Genomic DNA, 14,231 nt, shown 5'->3' with positions numbered 1-14,231 from the left:
GGGGAGGTGGGGCTTTGGAGGCACTCACCTTATAAAGACCTCTGGTCTTGCCCAGGGATGCTTCCTCCGGGACTTACACAGCAGGTTGCTGCAGCCACATGGTGTAAAGCTAATCCATTAAATTCAAAGCCATGAAAAAAGTAAGTAGACTTTTTTGAAACAGCCAAATCTGACACGAGGAAAGGTGACCAACAATTCTAGCTTTCCTGAGGAAAGAAGGATTCCTGTAATATAGATTACAGTGATTTCATTCCTTTCCCCAACACACTGCCATAACTGCCCATCTGTGAAACAGATCAGGAAACTTGACATCCCTTTCTTTAAACACAGCCAAAGGCAGAGCACATTGTTCCAGTATTTTTCGGAAAAGGGCTATTTAATAAGAAAAAGCAAGCAAATGACCATATGACTGTATAACCTGCAGGAATTAATTAGTAGCTCTTCACTGCAGATTTTTAAAAAATTATGTATAAAAGAAGACTTGTGTACTACAGCCTGGAACTAAATTCTTCATAATCATGGGCCACTAATAACATGATTTATGCTCTAATTTTTTTTTTTTTTTTGAGACAGAGTCTCACTCTCTCACCCAGGCTGGAGTGCAATGGTGTAGTCTCAGCTCACTGCACCCTCCACCTCCCGGGCTCAAGTGATTGTCCTCCCTCAGCCTCCCGAGTAGCTGGGATTACAGGCATTTGCCACCACACCCGGCTAATTGTTGTATTTCAAGCAGAGACGGGGTTTTACCATTTTGGCCAGGCTGGTCTTGAACTCCTGACCTCAGGTGATCCACCTGCCTCGGCCTCCCAAAGTGTTGGGATTACAGGCTTGAGCCACCGCACCCGGCCCTTACTTTTTGTGTGTTTATTTTACAGGTGAGTTTTGGCCCCACTGGACAGTGAGAAGAGGCAGTCCCATCCCCCTCCCCGTATACCTTCCACCTCCCCTTCCTTGTACGCCATACCACCATGTACTCTTTAGTGACTGATCAGCACTTTGATTTTGGTTTGATTTGCAATCAGTTTGGAGGGAAACAGGCCACTTTCAAAGACCTGTTTGAGAGAATGTACAATGGAATGCTTTCAAAGACCTGAACTCATCACACTAGATTTTATTTATTTATTTTTTGGTAAATGATCCGCAAATCCTTAGCAAATCAATATTAAGCATTCATTCAGTGCTTACATATGAAGCTTCCTGCCACCATCGGAGGGAATCATGATAAAAGTGATTACATGTTGTACTCTTACTATGTGCCTCACCCGACCCAACATGGTACCCATGTACTAACCTATTACATCACTAAAGCCCTTTAGTAGGTATGATTGTTATCACCATTTTAGGGATGAAGAAATGGAAGCACTTGACCAAAGTTAAGGAATTGGCCAAAGTCACAACACAGGAAGCAGGAAAACTGGCCTGCCGAGCCCCGTTCTTCCCAAATACCACACAGGACTGCACAGAAAAATAGAGCCCAGCAACCTCTCTAAGAAAAGGAAGAATAAAAGCTGTCGCTGGTGTGTGTGTGTGTGTGTGAGAGAGAGAGAGAGAGAGAGAGCTGGGATGCTCTTGGACTGTGCTTGTAACCAAGGTCCCTGTGGACAAGAACCACTCCGAACCTTCCTCTGGAAGGGAGACTGCCAGGCATGGTGTGTGTGTTAGTGTGCTAGGGCTACTATAACAAAGTACCACAAACTAGGTGGCTTAAAACAACAGATATTTATTCTCATACAGTTCTGGAGGCCAGAAGGCCAATCTCAAGGTGTCAGCAGGGCCATGCTTCCTCTGAGACTCTGGGTAGAATCCCTCCTTGCCTCTTCCTAGTTTTAGGTGGTGGCTGTCAATCTTGGCATTCTTTAGTTTGCAACTGAATCACTCCAATCTCTGCCTCTATTATTGTTTGTTTGTTTTTGAGATGGGTCTTGCTCTTTTTGCCCAGGCTGGAGTGCAGTGGTGCAATCATAGCTCACTGCAGCCTCAAACTCCTGGGCTCAAGGGATCCTCCAGACCGCCTTTATCTTTAAATGGTGGTCTTCGTCTAAGTCTGTTTGCATATCCACATGGCCTTAATATTATATAAGGACAGGAGCCATTGGATTTAGGGCCCATTCTAATCCAGTATGACCTCATCTTAACTTGATTACATCTTCAAAGACTCTGTTTACAACTAAGGTCACATTCCTAGTCACTGAGGGTTAGAACTTTTTGGATATAACATTTCTTTTTAGAAGACACACCTCAACTCATAACAAAAGGTGATCTAAGACTTTAGAAGGAGCCCCTGGATGCAGACCCTTTCAGACAAGGTATAAATGAAAGTATAACCCAGTGCAGGTGGGGACATCTCCAGGAAGGACTAGGATTAGACAAGAGAGAGGGAGAGGGTGCTCTGGAAAGGTAGCATGTGTGCTAGGGCATGGAAGCGAGCAGCCCAGCCTGGGGCAGTTAGCAGATTAAGTCAGGGTAGACTTGGGGTTGAGGTCACAATGGTGGGTGGGGGATCCGATTAGAGATGGTCTCTTACAGGGACTTCATTCTAGAGCAGTGAGTCTCAAACCTGAGTGTGCCATGCAATCCCCTACAGGGCTTGCTAAGACCCAGCATGCTGGGTCCACACCCAGAGTTTTGATTCGGGAGGTCTGGGGTGGGGCCTGAGAACTTCCATTTTAACAAGTTCCACATGATGCTGATCCCGTTGGTCCAGGGACTACACTTTGAGAACTCTCTAGCTACTGAGTGGAACCACTGAAGGTCTAAGGGGTGCAGGTAGGAAGTGACATGTAGATCAGATGATAATCACTAGGATACAGCTGACGGCTAATTAGGAGATTGACACCGGGACCATTAATTCTCTCCAAATGCCTGAGAATATCATCAGGACCAAATGAAATGGAGGAGTGTTCTTTCAAAGTGTGGTGACTTCAGGACCCTGGAGTTTCTGGTGAATCAGATTATGATACCTTAGAAAGTGCAGATGACAGGTCTACCCTCTGCTTCAGCAGTTGCAACTGATAAACTCCATGGTGACAAAGTATGTGCTGTTCTTCGAGAAGGAACACTTGGGCTGGGCATGGTGGCCCATGCCTGTAATCCCAGCACTTTGGGAGGCCAAGGTGGGCAGATCACCTGAGGTCCAGTGTTCAAGACCACCAGCCTGACCAACATGGAGAAAACCTCATCTCTACTAAAAATACGAAATTAGCTGGGCGTGGTGGCGCACAACTGTAATTCCAGCTACTCGGGAGGCTGAGGCAGAAGAATCGCTTGAATCCAGGAGGTGGAGTTTGCGGGTGAGCCGAGATGGCGTCATTGCACTGCAGCCTGGGCAACAAAAAAAAAAAAAAAAAAAAAAAAAAAAAAAAAAAATGAGTATCCAGAAGGAACACTTGAAGAAGGCAGTTTGGACTAAAATAATTTTTAAAGAAAATTCCCTCCTTGCTTCCTGTTAGATGGGTAACTACTTTGTTTTATAATGACATTTGTATATGCACCAAGAAGTTAAAACTGCTTACTCTAATAGCAACTCTACAATGTCATGTCCTGTTTTCAGTGAAAGCTGTTTATACTAAACCACAAAGCTTTGTTTTCATATTAATGGATCAAAGATTTTTCTTCCAGTAGGTGTCTGTACTATCTTTACATTAGATGCTACCCACTTTTTTTGAAATATTGCATAAAATCACCAAAATTGCATAAAGTCCATTTGAAATATTAAAATATTTAAATATTTTCCAATATTTGAAAGATTGGGTAAAGTTACTGAAATATTGGGTGTGTTAGAAATGAACCCAAGGAACTTGATGAGGGATAGAGAATAGGTATTTATGTATTCTAAGAGCACATTTAAAACATCGAACATCCTGGCCGGGCGCGGTGGCTCATGCCTGTAATCCCAGCACTTTGGGAGGCTGAAGTGGGTGGATCACGAGGTCAGGAGATTGAGAGCATCCTCGCCAACATGGTGAAACCCCGTCTCTACTAAAAATACAAAAAGTTAGCTGGGCATGGTGGTGGGCACCTGTAGTCCCAGCTACTTGGGAGGCTGAGGCAGGAGAATGCCTGAACCCGGGAGGTGGAGGTTGCGGTGAGCCAAGATCACGCCATTGCACTCCAGCCTGGGCGACAGAGCGAGACTCCGTCTCAAAAAAAAAAAGAAAAAAATCTAACATCCCCTTTAAACTCTCTCAAAACAACACAAAAACGTGGAGCAAATGAAAGAGCAGGGATGGTGTCCTGGAGAAAGCTCGCTGTGTACCACCCCATGGAGGAGTCTCCAAAGACATGATTCTGCCCAAAGCTCCTCTACAGAAAACACTTCCCATTTTCCCCCTCTCTGCGGTGTCTGTCACTGGTTGCTAAGCGCTGGTCCTTCCTGTTGTGTTAGTGCCGGTTGTGACAACGTTAAATTTCCTGTTCTCAGGCTGGCAGTGGGTGGATGGGGATGAGCTCACAGGTAATTCCAGTCTCCCTCCACGCATCTTGGGACTCACTGGTCTAACAGACTCAGCTCCTAAATGTCGCCTCCAGCATTCACATTTGATAAGAAAACATAAATGTCAGGCTATTCCAGTAAAAGCAAACTTCTTCATTTTATAAGGTTACTTTTATGAGTCAGGCTTGGTTGGAGACAAGTAAACAACTCATTTGTGCATAGAAATTGCTGTGCTATCCTTATGTTCCAGACGGAGACAGCATCAGTATATTATATTATACTCTGGAATCATCTTATTGCATTTTCCTTCTCTCGGGCAAGGCCAGATAAAGCAAATACAGTTTATGGAACAGAAGTCAGTTACCTTCTGATCAGGCTAAGGCAGTGGGGCCCAAGGAGCCCTTTGCGTGCGAATGCTTTGCTTTCTCAGGCTAAGTAGCAGTGGAGAGGAGAGCCAGAATACTGTGTGTCCTCTCTCTCAGCCAACCCTGCCTGGGTCCCACTTTCTTGATTTGGGGTAGGAAGTGAGTGGAAGTGGCCAGAGGCAGCTGCCCCCTCCACGTCCCCTCTGGCCTCAGGTGGGGATAATCAGAAAAGGCTGGTTGAGAGTGGGACACGAGGCTTCAGGTCTCCTTTTCGCCTGCTGGGAGCAATGGGAATGGGCTGGGTCTTGCCTGTCTCCCTGTTGCAGATGCCTCAATGATTTCAGCACACTTCCAGCTACCTTCATTTAATTTAACAAATATCTAATATTTGTCTCTAGCAGGCTGTGTGCTAGTGCAATGAAGGAGATAGAGACATGATATAATACCTGGCGCCCTGTAGAAGCTGACCATCTCATTTGGGATAGGCAAGCACATGGGCAGAGTGGAAAGAAAATTGGCTGTTGAAGAGCTTTGACAAAGCAGCCTATGGTCGAGTACTGAGAGAGGAGAGGGCAGGTGGGTTCACATGTGAGGTTAGCAAGGCTGCAGAGGTCAGCAAGACAGGAGGTGGGAGCAAGAGCTGCATTTTCTGGGTACCGGCATATGTCAGGCAGAGTGGTAAATATTTGCAGGAGCTCACAGCCAGTCTGGACACTGGGGGTGGTAGGCTGAATAATGCCCCACCACACCTTGCGCCCAAAGATGTCCACTTCCTAATCCCTGGCATCTGTGACTATGTTATTTGACATGGCAAAAAGGATTTTGCCAATGTGATTAAGGATCTTGAGATGGGATTATCCTGGATTATTCCTGTGGGCACAAAGTAATCACAAGGGTCCTATGAGAAGCAGACAGTAGTGTCATAATCAGAAGATGCTATGCTGCTTGCTTTGATGGAGGATCGAGTCATGAGCCAAGAAGCACAGGTGGTCTCTAGAAGCCGGAAATGGATTCTCCCCTAGAGCCTCCAGAAGGAACAAAGCCCTGAAGACACCTTAATTTTAGCCCAGGGAGACCCGTTTCAGGCCTCTACCCTCCAGAACCATAAGTGAGTAAGTTTGTGTTGTTTTGACTCACTAAATCTGAGGTCATTTGTTACAGCAGCAATAGGACACAATACCGATACAGAATTACTGTGATCCTTAATGTCACGTTCTGTGTGGGCATGTGCCCTTGGGATGACCATGGATCACATACATCCCATACACAGCCATGGTACAGGACTCCCTTTCTTTTTTTATTTTTTCAGACAGGGTCTCACTCTTAGCCCAGCCTGGAAGGCAGTGGTGCAATCAGGGCTCACTGCAGCCTCAGCTTTCCCAGGGTCAGGTGATCCTCCCACCTCAGCCTTCCAAGTAGCTGGGACTACAAGTATGTGCCACCACATGTGGCTAATTTATTTTTTGTAGAGATGGGGTCTCATCACGTTGCCCAGGCTGGTCTTGAACTCCTGGGCTCAAGCAGTCCTCCAACCTTGGCCTCCCAAAGTGCTGGGATTACAGGCGTGAGCCAAATGCCCGGCCAAGATTTTCCTTTTGTAATCTGACTTTTCTGGCTAGGGACATCCTGAACAACCATAGCAAGTCAGCCAGTGGACTTGTTATGGCTACTGTCCCCAACCACTGTGGGACCATCTCTGTGAAACATTCTTCAACTGAGGCACCATCCAAAAAGGCAAATAAATGCCGAGGTCACATAAGTGTCATACATCTCTGGGGTGATACACTGCTTAACAGCAAGTGAGATCAAGGGTCAGGTTGGATTTGGGTGAGTGTGTGTGTATGTATAACCTTCCATCCCTCACAATGTCAGTCGTTGTGGGCTGATTATTTACATGCAGTCTCCAGAAGAACGACCTAGGTCCTTAAAGGATGAGGCTGCAGCCAAGCCAGACTTCTGGCAGTTAACAATCATGACCCACCACCACCGGTCTTGATGTGGGACATTACTAATGCTCTGTGATTACATGCATCCTTGGCTATGGCTCCACATGTGGAAAGCCAAGTGGAAAATATCGTGGGCTGGTAAATAAAAAATTGTGGTTTAAAAACAATTTATAATAAAATGGTAAAAAAAAAATTCCTACTGGCTAGCTCATCCGGGTGCAGTTAGCTTAGGAGATTGGGGCAAAGTGCCAAGGAGGTCAAAGTCAAAGCTTTAACTCCAGGACCTAGTGGCCTTTCCCACCCCATGCTAGACCCAGACTCTGCGATCAGAGTCTGCGGACCAAGTGGGTGCTGTGGTGGGTGGTGGGGTGGAGACCATGGGCACATCTGTGCTATTTCGGCACAAACATTGCCTGGAAGGAGAGATTCCTGCCTGTCTGTTCAGTGCTTTCAGAATTGTTATGTTTCATCCTTAGGGCAGTGTGAGGGCACTGAAGAGATCCTAGTTTATCTTGCAAATATCCCCCTCCCTGCCGTTCTTTCCTAATGCTTATAAAAGCCCTTGGGAGCTTTCCTTACATGAAAATTAAGACTAGTTCACTTGAGTATTTTATTACTTATCTTCTCCCTCTATGATCATTGCAGCCTTTTTAATTCTCCAGTTTTTGTTTCTATGGACAATTTAATGTTTTGCTTTCCTAGTCTCCTGAATGATCACCTCTGAATTATTGACATTAATGGAGAGAAGACCTCAAGAGCAGTAATTAGATAAATTATGGTGTATTAACGTGCTTTATAGATGTGCTTTATAGATTGAGAAATCACAAAGGAATAAAGTTTTTCATAGTAGAGTAAGTGCTCTCCTAACTGCCTTGTGGCCTAGTGGACAGGGCTCCATGCTTGCTGTCAGACCCACGGTGGCCTGAACCCCAGAGCACGGGTGTGGCCTGTATGGGCCTGGCCTGATGCTTACGCAAAGCCAGCTGCTTTGCTCCCAAACTTGCATATATCAGATGTACTTAGTACCTAATTACATAAGTAAATATTATGTAAACTGGTGAAGAGCGGGTACAAAGAAAGATGTCGTGTCCATGAAATCAAGTTAAATGCTTTAGAAATTTAGCTGTTGAATTGGTGTCAATTAGCTGAGATTAGGCAAGAAAAAGTAAAAGCAGAGGATTGTTCAGTGTATTCTTTGAGAGCTCATTCTACCATAAGTAAACAAAAATGGAAACCACAAACGATTCCCTATGGGTGTGTTTTCTTACTAGAAAGACTGTGATATGGTTTGGATGTTTGTCCTCTTCAAATCTCATGTTGAAATGTGCTTTCCAATTTGGAGATGAGAGGGCCCTGCTGGGAGGTGACTGGATTATGGAGGTGGGTCCTTCATTAATGGTTTGGCACCATCCCCTTAGTGATATGTGAATTCTTGCTCTGAGATCTGGTTGTTTAAGTGTGTGGCAGCTCCCCACTTGCTCTCTTGCTCCCGTTCTTGCCATGTGACATGCTGGCTCCCTGCCGCCCTCCGCCATGATTGTAAGCTCCTTGAGGCCTCACCAGAAGCAGATGCCAGCACCACACTTCTTGGGGAGCCTGCAAAACCATGAGCCAATCAAAGCTCTTTTCTTTATAAATTACCCAGTCTCAAATATTCCTTTATAACAATGCAAGAAATGACCAATGCAGACTGCAAGGAGCTCCAATTAAATGGCCTTGGCCCTATATCAAAAGATAGATGATAAATGTACACTTACAGATTTTATTTTAAATTGAAGCAATTAAGGTATGGGCATAGCTCCCCTCTCCCCATATGCTTTGATCAACTGTTTAAAGTATGTTTCCAACCACTGGTCTTGGCCGGGTCAGAGGGTTTTTTGTTTAAGTGGCCAATTCCTAAACAATAGCGGATTCCAGAATGGGTTGACTTTCTTATAGAGTGTATGAACTTGAAGATTTCAGCTAGTCTCTCAAAATGTTAGTAAAAGGCCGGCCTCTCACCAAATGCTCCACGCAGAGCCAGTGGTCCCAGAACTTGCTGAGTGGCAAGAGGAGACTTGTCTCCAAGTAAGGAACAGCCTCGAATAGTCAGGAGCAGGGCAAACATTGTGGGGGGTGATCCAGGAAACCCTGGGAAGCATAAGATCGCTCAGCACCATCCAAAATCTCCCACCACTCCAACTGTGGGTCCTGAGCCTATGCCATGTAATATTAGAAAAGTAAAAGCCTCATTGGTTATGGAAAGGTAGTGTAAGGCCAGGTAAGAAAGGCAAGGCATCAGGTGGGGGCAGTGAGGGAACACAAATCGTGGTCTGTGATCTCGCCTGCAATTAGCAACAAAACAAAACAACACTTCCTCCACTCCACCCAACTCCAGCTAGCACTTAGTTCTTCCTTGAATTTACAACCACAGCTATTGCTGCATTTCACCACCAGAGGGCAACAGTGTTTTTAAAATGAAAGATGACGTGCCAACAGCTCACGGAATCAAAGAATTTCAGAGGGAGAAGAGGTCTTAAACATCATTTAGTCTAAAGGCTTTCAAAACTTTTAAAAGCTGCAACCCACAGCAAGAACTGCATTTCTCATTGTGACCTAGGTCACACATATATATCTGAAACATATTTGGAGACACTACTTATCCTTGCTTTTGCAATACACTCTAATCGTTTGTAGTCTATACTATTTCGTTAAAAAAAAAAAAAAAAACCGGATCCCACACTAAATTGACGTTATAACCCTAGTGAGCCCTTAGTTTGAAAAGCCCTGACTTCATCTCAGCCTCTCATCTTACAAAGGAATGCAGCGACCCCTAGAATGGGGAGGGATACCCATGAGCTACACTTCTCTCCCCTACCTGGCTACCTGCTTGCCCCTCAGGGTCAGTTCTGGATGGATGATAGACATTTTGCAGCAGCTGAGCACTCAGTCCAACAATGCACTGGTTGGGTAGAGTGCAAACCTGCGTTTGGAGATCAATCGTGGTTTTTTTTTTGTTGTTGAGACAGATTCCTGCTCTGTTACCCAGGCTGGAGTACAGTGGCATGATCTTTGCTCACTGCAACCTCTGCCTCCTGGGTTCAAGTGATTCTCATGCCTCAACCTCCTGTGTAGCTAGGATTATAGAAACGCATCACCATGCCTGGCTAATTTTTGTACTTTTAGTAGAGATGGGGGTTTCACCATGTTGGCCAGGCTGGTCTCGAACTCCTGACCTCAAGTGATCTGCTTGCCTCAACCTCCCAAAGTACTGGGATTACATGCGGGAGCCACCGCACCTGGCCCATGTTTTACTTCTCCCCAGTGCTATGACTGCTCTTATAATGGAGGCAGGAATTTCTTAAGACTACACTGAAAGCACCATGTGGGTGTGTCTCACTCTTCACTCAGGCAGCAGAGTGCTTCAAAACTGAGGGAATCTCAAAGAGGCCTTCCCTAATGACCCTATGCTAAATGTGAATCAGGCCATACTATCTAGCCCAGTTCCTGGCACAGAGTAAGCATTCAATACATAGCTAATGGATGAACAGACTACCCCTGAACTCACATTTTTATAGTTTCTAATTGGCACTCATATCATCTTATATGACTCCTCAGACCACCTGACATTGTTGGCAGAACATGAATTATTTCCATTCTAAACAGGGAAATAGCCAGAAAAGACTTAAATAACCTTCCCCAAAGCCATTGGACTAAATGATGTTTAAGACCTCTTTAAGATTTATATAACTTACATAAAATTCCCAGCCCCTGCGTCCTCATTGGAGCAATGCAGAGGCTGGGAATTTTTACTTTATTCACTCAGGTTTTGAGAGCTAGTTTGATTATTTTATGAAGGATGTCAAGTGTCTTATTTTATTTTCAAGGGGGTGACTAAGTGCATGATAATGCAAGCTATTTTATTATTCCCCCCATTTTTTTTTTTGAGATGAGAGTCTCGCTCTGTCACCCAGGCTGGAGTGCAGTGGCGCCATCTTGGCTCACTGCAACCTCCACCTCCCGGGTTCAAGCCATTCTCTATCTCAGCCTCCCGAGTAGCTGGGATTACAGGTGGCTGCCACCATGCCCGGCTGACTTTTTTTTGTATTTTTAGTAGAGAAGGGGTTTCACCATCTTGGCCAGGCTGGTCTTGAACTCCTGACCTTGTAATCTGCCCACCTCGGCCTCCCAAAGTGCTGAGATTAGAGGCGTGAGCCACCATGCCCAGCCTATTATTCTTTTATAAAATGGGTTTGGAAGGGGGAAAAAAATCTCTGGGATTGAAAACTGGTGTAACTTAGAAATCTGAGTGAGCTTGGTTTTCTGTAGGGAATCCTGCCCCTGGTAACCAGGGAGCAAATCCTCAGAGGCCCCTTCTTTAGGCTCTGGGCATTGGCTACTCTCCTACCTTGATAGAAAGTTCTCAAGCTCCATTATCTCACTGCTCTGTTGGACTAGGAAAACTGAACTTTTTTGTATCTCAGACAGCAAGGATTGTTAAGATAGGTGACAAGATGGCCGGGCGCGGTGGCTCATGCCTGTAATCCCAGCACTTTCGGAGGCCCAGGCGGGCAGATCACGAGGTCAGGAGTTCAAGAACAGCTTGACCAACATGGTGAAACCCCGTCTCTACTAGAAATACAAAACTTAGCCGGGCATGGTGGCACATGCCTGTAATCCCAGCTACTCAGGAGGCTGAGGCAGGAGAATCACTTGAACCTGGTAGGCGGAGGTTGCAGTGAGCTGAGATCGTGGCACTGCACTCCAGCCTGGGCAACAGAGCAAGACTCTGTCTCAAAACAAAAACAAAAACAAGCAAACAAACAAAAAGGTGACAAGAATAAGTTGCTCCTTCCTTCCTTCCTCTCTCTCTTTTTCTCTCTCTCTTTTTTTCCCCATAGGGTCTTGCTCTGTTGCCTAGGCTGGAGGGCAGTGGCGCATTCTCTGCTCACTGCAACCTCCAGGTCCTGGGGTCCTGGGCTCAAGCAATCCTCCCATCTCAGCCTCCTGAGTAGCTGGGACCATGGGCCCATGCCACCACATCGGCTAACTTTTTTTTTAATTTTTAAATTTTTTTATTTTTGGCAGAGATTGTATTTTGCCATGTTACCCAGACTGGTCTACAACTCCTGAGCTCAAGTGATTTGCCCACCTTGGCCTCCCAAAGTGCTGGGATTACAGGCGTGAGCCACCATGCCCCACCAGGTTGCCTTTTTCTTTATTATTTTATTTTATTTTATTTATTTTATTTTGAGAGGGAGTTTTGCTCTTATTACCCAGGCTGGAGTGCAATGGCGCAATCTCGGCCCACCGCAATCTCCGCCTCCCGAGTTCAAGCAATTCTCCTGCCTCAGCCTCCCAAGTAGCTGGGATTACAGGCATGTGCCACCACACCCAGCTAATTTTGTATTTTTAGTAGGGACAGGGTTTCTCCATGTTGGTCAGGCTGGTCTCGAACTCCCGACCTCAGGTGATCCACCCGCCTTGGCCTGCCAAAGTGCTGGGATTACAGGCATGAGCCACCGTGCCGTGCCAGGTTGCCTTTTTCTAGGAACAATTTGATTTAATCATTCAATAAATATAGCCATGCCGGCTGCAGGAATAAGTTTTGAAGAACCGAGGCTGAGCTTCTTGAAGGACTTTCCAATGGTGTCTGCTACCAGGCGTTCGGTACTGTTAAATGAAAATCCTGCTGCTACGCTTTAAAATTCCACCTATTTATTAAATACATGCGATACTCAATTCCAGATTCTTTGAGGCCGTGTGTCTGCAGGCTTTGTGGAATATCTGGGGGTTGTAGAAGGAGCAACTTTGCTTTTGGGATAGACTTAGTGTAGTCCTGTAACTTTTGTAATCTATAGGATGAAGAACGCAAAGTAGTTTGACACATACAAGACAATTCCTACCGTGAATGCCTTGAAATCAGCAACCAAACAACGGGTTGCAAAGTTCTCATTCATTCGGTTCATATAGAACACTGAGCCCGGATTCACTCACTTCTATTAGATCAAAGCAGAGGCCAGCATTAGCAGGTTTCTGCCCAGGCCTACGTGTAAATTCCAACCACATTACCCCGAAGCCCTAGCGTGGTGGACTACAATTAACAAGTGAGAGTCGTCCGCGGTATGGTATGGCTACTGGCTTAGATTTTGGAAATCCCGCCCAAAACTTTGGCTGCAGCCACCAGTAGGGCGCGCGCACAATAAGCACACCCATAGCAACCAACTCTGGGTACCTCCAGAAAAAATTAAATGTTGCCCTTTCAGCCTGTTCCTCAGTTTCCCAAAGCATCTCTTTCCCAGGTATGGGAGCAGTCAAGAGCGCTGCCCTGTGAAAAACCTATGGCCTCATAAATGCTGGAAGGAACAAGCCAGATTTCTGCAGAGGCTGTGCTCCAAAGGGCCCCTTCCAGGCCCTGGGATACTTCGGGGGCGCTAGGCCCAGCTGGGATCTCCCCGGGCGTCGTGCGCACTGCACCTTCCCTGGCGGATCAGCCGTGGGGCCGGCAGGCGCGCGCACCCAGGTGTCACCGCCCAGCGCCGTGCGCGGACAGGCAGGCGCGTGCCCCGGCGCGTCGCTCCGCACTCACCCACGCGCGGCCCTTCTGCACCTCGGCCAGCACTCGCAGCGCGCTGGGCGAACCGGCCCGGAAGTTGAAGAAGTGAAGCGCCGCGCGCGCCGCTTGCTGCAGGAGCCTGCGCGGGACCGCCGCATCCTGAGGCTGGCCAGGGTCGTCGGTGCCCCCGGACCCCGCGGGCGCCACCACCGGGGCGAGCAACAGCAGCAGCGCGAGCAGCGAGGCGGTGGGGCGCGGGCCCCCGGGCCCGGACCAGGGAGCGGGCAGCGGTTGCCGGCGGGGCTCCATGGACGCAAGAAAGTTGGCGCGGCACCGGACAGACCCGGGCTTGGAACGGGCAGTGCCGGCGCGCGCGGAAATAAGGCCGTGGTGGGCCCCTCCCCTCCGCCCCCGGGGCGAAGGTCTGGAGCGAGCCCGGGTCCCCTTGGGGCCACTCCCTTTCCACGCTTCGCGCAGCCCCTGGGTTCTCTCTGCCCCTCCCCGCTGGCGGGCTTGGTGCCAGGATGCGGCATCGCCTCTGCGGCGCGGGGCCGGGTGCTTCTGGCCCGGGCCGCAGGGGGAGAGGGACGGGGTTGGGGGGACAGTGGGGACGCCTCCCCCGAGGAATCGCGTCCCGCCCGTGCTACCTCGTACAGCGCCCCTAGCCCAGCTCAGGGACTTGGCGTTTCCCCTGCGGTTTCGCAACCCTGGGGTTTTAGAGGGAAACTTCTTGGATTCTCCAAGCCTTAGGGCTGTGTGATTTCCCAGCAGGTGACCGGCGGAGAAAGGGGCAGGCTGCAGCGGGCATTGATGGGGCTCATCGTGGCACAGCCACTGTGGAGGTGGGAGAAGTCGCCAGAGGGCTGGGGCTGGAGAGGAGGCTGAAGGTGGACGCCGGCAGGGAGCCTGGGACGCCCGAGCCAGCGGCTGGGGACGGGCCTGAGCACCTGCCG

At 47.8% G+C, this 14,231-nt stretch overlaps 1 protein-coding gene across 2 annotated transcripts in view; it reads right to left on the bottom strand.

Moving 5' to 3' along the window:
* RARRES1 (retinoic acid receptor responder 1) overlaps positions 1–13,738 on the bottom strand; it is a 35,989-nt gene extending 22,251 nt beyond the window's left edge. For both annotated transcript variants that reach the window (XM_032146490.2, XM_032146491.2), the window contains exon 1: positions 13,312–13,738. In XM_032146490.2, the coding sequence (XP_032002381.1) occupies positions 13,312–13,587 (276 nt within the window). In that variant the 5' untranslated portion in view covers positions 13,588–13,738. The remainder of the gene's footprint in view (positions 1–13,311) is intronic.
* Positions 13,739–14,231: the final 493 nt, after the last annotated feature.

This window comes from Hylobates moloch, unplaced genomic scaffold (genome assembly GCF_009828535.3).
Source record: "Hylobates moloch isolate HMO894 unplaced genomic scaffold, HMol_V3 SCAFFOLD_35, whole genome shotgun sequence".
NCBI lineage: Eukaryota > Metazoa > Chordata > Mammalia > Primates > Hylobatidae > Hylobates > Hylobates moloch.
This window is presented reverse-complemented; position numbering and strand designations above follow the sequence as displayed.